Source organism: Colobus angolensis, unplaced genomic scaffold (genome assembly GCF_000951035.1).
Source record: "Colobus angolensis palliatus isolate OR3802 unplaced genomic scaffold, Cang.pa_1.0 Scaffold95, whole genome shotgun sequence".
NCBI lineage: Eukaryota > Metazoa > Chordata > Mammalia > Primates > Cercopithecidae > Colobus > Colobus angolensis.
The window spans coordinates 2,864,843-2,871,065 of NW_012123487.1; the positions used below are offsets into that span (position 1 = coordinate 2,864,843).

Below are 6,223 nucleotides of genomic sequence, written 5' to 3' on the forward strand. Positions count from 1 at the left end.
GTGGTGTGTGTGGGGTGTGTATGTGGGTGGTGTGTATGTGTGTGGTGGTGTGTGGTGTGTATGTGTGTGGTAGGTGTGTGTGTGTGTATGTGTGGTAGGTGTGTGTGTGGTGGTATGTGTGATGGTGTGTATGAGTGTGGTGGTGTATATGGCACACAGCGAACAGCCGAATCCCCCTTTGCTAACTTTAGCTGCCATGGTCCTGCAGTAGGGAGAGGGGATTCCATTGGAATCTCCAGCTGTCCTCATTTCCCCATCTCGCTCTAATTAGCAACATGCTGGCTGGGAGGGGGCCTGAGCTCACATTCTGTTCTCTGCCCTCATATTTTTAACTCTGTTTTGCAAAGAGAACACTGGGTCACTCCAGTCCTGCGGGTGGGGGTGGGGAATGGGTGTGGGGTCCACCTTCCCTTTTTATTTTCTGGCTTCCAAGGTTCTTGAGCCCAAGAAAAATAAGTGTGTGTGTGAAGAGGTGTGAACTACTTGACCTTTGTCTCCCTGACCTTGTGGTGTCTGAGGAGACCGAGCTCCTTGCAGGCAGACAGCACTTTCCTGGTTGGCATATGGGTTGTGTGTCAGAACAGTCAGTAGGGGTAGGGCTGGGATGGGCGGGGAGAGGCCTGTCTAGGAATGTTCCCATTTTATTTTGGTCTCCTCCCCACCCCTCACTATCCAGCTTTGTCAGTCCCCTGCAGCTTCCCTCGCACCCCTCCAAGGGGGATTTCTGCCCATCCTTAAACAAGGCGGGACACTGTTTCCAGGCCTTGGCTTGTGGTCAGGGGAGTGCACAGAGGATTCTCTTCTGTGCCTCTCCGAGTCCCTGATGCTGAGGCTTACTGGAGGGATGGGGGAGAGAGGCTGACCTGAGACCAGCTTGCTCACCTAGGCTGCTGTCTACCTCCTGGGGTTCCATTTGCCCTCCCCTCATGCCCATTGCCCTCTCCTGCCTTCAGGCTCTTCGGCTTTGTGGCCCGGAAGCAGGGCAGCACCACGGACAACGCCTGCCACCTCTTTGCTGAACTTGACCCCAACCAGCCGGCCTCTGCCATCGTCAACTTCGTCTCCAAGGTCATGCTGAACGCCGGCCAAAAGAGATGAACCCTGCCGCTTGCCCAGGGCCAGTGCCTTGGGGAAGGGGTGCGTGGGGAGGGGACCCGTGAATCCTGACCACTCTTGAACCCAGAAGGAGGACTTTGGGCCAATTTCGGAGGAGAGAAGAAAGTGCAACGTGGGGAGAGGGAAGTGAATTGCAGAGGGGAGGGGGAAGAGAGAGAGAGAAAGAGGGAAAGCAAAAGATGGAGGAGAAGAACTTGGATTCCCCTGGGTAGATGGAAACTGCAAAAACCCAAAGCCTCCAAAACTAACCAGGTCCACCTAACACCCCCTCCCTACCCTGAGAAGATGGATGTCCTCAAAAGAGAAGGAACAAACCTCCTTGGGAATCCACAATTTTGGGGGGGGTGGATGGAAAAGCTCTGTCTCCTTAACTCAACTGCTTTGCAAGGGGAAATCAAGCTGGGAGAATCTTTTTCTGGCCACCTGTAGGGTAGGTTGTCAAACCAAACGGAGTCACCGTGGGACATCAAGTGGCAGAACTTGTTCGCTTGAAAGTATCTCAGACCTAAGGCACCTCAGGTCTCTTTGCTGTGCCTTCACTATATTGTCGTGTGGGTGTGTATCTGCACCCACATCCTCACACATTGATCTAGTTCTGCCTTTATCCACTCGAATTATAAACAGCTCAGCTTGTCCTTGTCCCGTGTGTTTGTAGACACACATGCATATTGTCCAAAGATTAGGGTTGGCGGTGGCAGGGCAGCAGGGGAGGGACAAACAACCAAGCTGTGGGTGGCAGAGGCTCTCTCCCGGTGCCTGCACCTGCACTCTAGTGGCCCTGGGTGCCGCCAGACCCTTCTCCTCTGCAAAGACCCCAGCAGGAGTGGGAGGGTCTGCAATGGCATCACCCTGTCCCGCCTTGGCCAGAAGGCTGGAGCTTTGGTTTGAGGAGGTAGAAATATGTGTGTCCATACGAAGACATCTGTCAGAACAGGCAGCTGTTGAGCTCGGGGTGTCTTCCCCAAGGCCTGTGGCTCAGCAGCAAGGAAGGCAATTTGCTCCTGCTGGGGCCCTGGACTCTGCCTTAGCTGCCACCTCTCAGCCCTGTTCTTGGGTTTCATGCCCCAGGACCAGCCTTATCTCAGACCTGCTTACCTGCATGATGCCTTTTCAGGGGCTGGGGATTGAGCCTTCCTGCTCTGCCCAGCCCTGTTCTATTCTGCAGGGTCCCTGTGTTGGAATTCACCCTGGGGAACCTGCTTCCTGCTCAGTGAGGCTCAGGGGAGAAACCTGGAGTCCTTATCCTCTCCTCTGTAAGTGTTTTAGGGTCTGGCTTTTGCAGGCACCCTCTGACCTCAGCAGAGCTCCTGGGGCTGCTACCTGTACACCGTATCGCCTACCTACAATGCCAAACCTCGCTGTCACCCTTTCTGCCTTGGTTTCCCCAGCTGAGCCACACTGCCCATGCAGCAGAGGGCAGAAGGCTTGCACTTGGGCCAAAGGGCCTAAGGTCCACTGGACAGTTGGGAAGACGCCTGACCACCATTTAAGGACTCTAAGCCAGAATGGAAAATTCACCAGGACTCCATTCTTAAGCCTATCGGGGTCCCCTAGAGAAAGGCATTGTACTGATATATAAATATTATATAATATATACATGAGACATACTGACAGAATCTGTAAGCTAATAAAATGTAAGAAAAGGCTAAAAAAAGAATAGGTAAATGGACAAGAAGTATTTATTGTTTTTCCATATTGCTTTATTGCCTTCCCTGGGTATAAACCAATTCCTATCCCTTTTTACATATGTAAGTAAAGCCTGAATTGTAGGGGGCCTTTGTTCTTGGAGCAGCCAGGGTCTCCTTGCCCTGGCCTTGGCCTTCCCTAGACTGTGTGGGGCTCAGTGTTGGGAGGGGTTGCATATGTTCCACCCTTTGGCCCCATTACTTTTCAGCAAGCCAGGGGCCCAGCAGTCAGCTCCCAGGATGGGTGGGGAGCTATCCCTGCCTCTGCAGGCCTGAGCGAGTGTGTGAGCATGCGGGGACATGGGTATGTACGGCACACATAGGTGTGTGTGTGCCTTTTGTATTTTTTCTCCTCCAAGGAGCTGTGTCAGTGTGGACTTTCTATTTCAGGGAGTTGGAAAGGAGGGTGTCTGCAGAAGGTGGAGAGCGGGGGCAGAGGCCCCACCGGCCACCCCCTGCTTCCCAGAGTGAAACCTTGTGCCTGGTGACCGAAGTCCCTCCAAAGTGCTCTTCCTTCTGAGATATTCAAGCCAAATATCTGGGTTTCCCCCTCTCCTCATTCCCTAGCAAACCCCAGTTATCTCCCAAGATAGGAGATATTTCCCATCCCCTTCCTTTGTAAATATCTCATCTCCCACTGAACAGCCCAGGAGCCTCTTCCTGGCATGGATGTTCTGTCCACACTTGAGGCTGGGCTGTGTATCAGACCCTTCAAGCAGCCTGGCTGGTGCCCGGGACTGAGTCTGGGGTCAGCTTTCATAGTCGCTTTCCTCTTCCTCACCACCCACTGCAGCCCACCTTGCATGCATGACCAGCCCCTCCATTCCAGCCTGAGCTGTGTGTGCCCCTGCGGGAGGACCCGTTGATGCCAGAAAGCTGGTAACTCCCTCCCAGCATCCCTGTGGAAGGAGTCAGTTTCTGAGAGTGTGGCCTTTCAAGGTGAATGATGAGGAAGGGTTTCCCAGTCCCCACAGTGGCCCCACCTCTGGGCCCTGCACCAGAGCCCTCCTGTGTCACAGGGAGCTGTGCAGCAATGCACACACCTACGCACACACACCACTCCATGCACACACCACTCCGCACTGCAGTGTATTCTTGCCAAAGATTTCCTTTAAAAGAAAGCACTTTTACTAATTATTATTTTGTAAATGTTTATCCTCTTCTGTCTTCTCCCTCCCTCAATCTATTTTACTGTTGTTTATCGTTGAATCTGTGTGTCAGCCAGGAGAGCGCTGTCTGGCCTTGAACATGGGCTGGGATGGGAAAGGGTCTGGGAGAAGATGGGCAAGAAAGAGCCGGGGAGTCATGGCCATTGCAGCGACGCAGACCCCAGCAGGCTCAGTCCCGTGCTGCAGCCAGCTGTCCAGCTGGGTGTCTGGAGGGAAGACGGCAGAGGAGGGTCATGTCCTTTCAGCTGGGGGAGGGGCCCAGTGAGCTCCATGTGGCTGTTTCCCAAGGGGAGCAAGAGGGAAGGACTGGGGGAGAAAACAATGGAGAGGGGACCAGAGAAGGAAAACAGGGAGGAAGTGAGCGGTTTGATCAGCCTGCTAGCATGGTGTTCTGGCTCTCTTATTTAGCCAGGCACTTGAGGGACAGATACATCACATTCTAAGTTTGGAAAAGGCCTTTGAGCCACCTCATCTGAGCCTCTCCTCCAGTAGCTCTGAAAGCTGTGGACACCAATGGCCAGGATTCCTTTCCCCCAGCTTTTGAGGCCCCCTGGGTCTTCCGAGACTGGCCAGGAGAGGGATGGAGGGGCCAGTGGTTGTGTGAGAGCAGGAGGGGCGGTCCTCCTGGACAAGTGTGATGCCCCTATAAAGGGCTCTCAGGAGGTTGGTGAGTAGGGGATTCTGCCTTGTTCTGATGAGCCTGCACAGGGGCTCCAGGGGAACATGCTGTCCAGGGAACACAGAAGGGTGGTGAGTGTGATCAAATCTAGTCTCACTCCCACTTTTTAGTCTCACTCTCACTTTTGTCCATCACTCCTGCCTCCTGGATCTTCTCCTACTTTTTTTTTCTTCCAGTTTTAGGACCTGGGGAGATCATGTGAGTCAAGGGGAACACCCAATTCTGCCCCTACACTCGGGGTCCTCCAAGAGGTTAGGGGGCGGAGTCCCAGAGCAGCCCTTTACCCGAGGTCCAGGCCCTGGAATCCTGAGACTTGTGTTTCCTTGGCCAGTGGTAACACAGGACGTGTGTGTGCATGTGCAAGTGTGGATGTATGTATGTGCGTGTGTTTTGCTCATCTCTTTAGGGAACTTGGGGGTAGGGGTTGGAGGTGCTGGGCAATGGAACTTCAAGTTCAATGTTGCCCAGCAGTGAGGGGAATCGGGAGGTGAGGCCTGTAGGGCAACCAATTGGTGGAGTCTCAGCGATGGCCCAGGTGAGGAGTGGGCCACCCAGAGGGGCAGGGTGGGGGGTCTCGTCCCTCTTGGCCCCTCTGTCCTCAAATGTCCAAAATGTTGGAGGACCTCTGTTCATATCCCACGCCTGGGCTCTTGCCAGCAGTGGAGTTACTGTAGAGGGATGTCCCAAGCTTGTTTTCCAGTCAGTGTTAAGCCGTTTGAAACTCTCCTGTGTCTGTGTTTGGTTTGTGCGCGTGTGTGAGAGCACATCAGTGTGTGCAGGCTGTATTTCCCCATTTCTCTCCTCCCTTCAGACCCGTCATTCAGAACAAATGTAAGAAATCCCTTCCCACCACCCTCCCTGCCTCCCAGGCCCTCTGCGAGAGAAACAAGATCACCCAGTATCCTCCCCCACCCCAGCTGTGTATTTATATAGATGGAAATATACTTGATATTTTGTATCATCGTGCCTATAGCCGCTGCCACCGTGTATAAATCCTGGTGTATGCTCCTTATCCTGGACATGAATGTATTGTACACTGACGCGTCCCCACTCCTGTACAGCTGCTTTGTTTCTTTGCGATGCATTGTATGGCTTTATAAATGATAAAGTTAAAGAAAACTCTGTGCCGTTATCTATCTGTGTTGTTTGGACAGGGGTCTGCCACGTCTCTGGTGGGCAAAAAGGGGCCTCTCCAGAGATCCAGGTGGGCTTCAGCAATGCCTCTGGTGGACAGTTCAAATCCTTCCAGCGGCTTCCCCACCATCCGCATTGTGGTTCTGGTTCCATGTGTTTATTCATTCAGACTCTTTCAGCTGGAAGAGAAACTCAACTCAAACTTGTTTAAGAAAAAAATAAGTTTCTTGGCCCAAGTGACTGAGAAGTCCGGGCCTAGCTGCATTTAAGAGCTCAAATGGTAGAATCAGGAATTCGTCCCCATCGCTTGGGTCTGAGTTGGCTTAACTTTCAGGCAAGCTGTATCTGAGTGGCAGTGCCCCCAGATGCTCTGGGCTTCCATCCCACCAGCTCGATAGCCCTAGGAGAGGAGGGCTCTTTTCTCCCAATGTTCTCAGCAA

At 53.1% G+C, this 6,223-nt stretch overlaps 1 protein-coding gene across 2 annotated transcripts in view; it reads left to right on the plus strand.

Moving 5' to 3' along the window:
• TNS1 (tensin 1) overlaps nt 1-5,771 on the plus strand; it is a 145,229-nt gene extending 139,458 nt beyond the window's left edge. For both annotated transcript variants that reach the window (XM_011932292.1, XM_011932291.1), the window contains one exon: nt 954-5,771. In XM_011932292.1, coding sequence (XP_011787682.1) covers nt 954-1,098 — 145 coding nt within the window. In that variant the 3' untranslated portion in view covers nt 1,099-5,771. The remainder of the gene's footprint in view (nt 1-953) is intronic.
• The last annotated feature ends 452 nt before the right edge of the window (nt 5,772-6,223 follow it).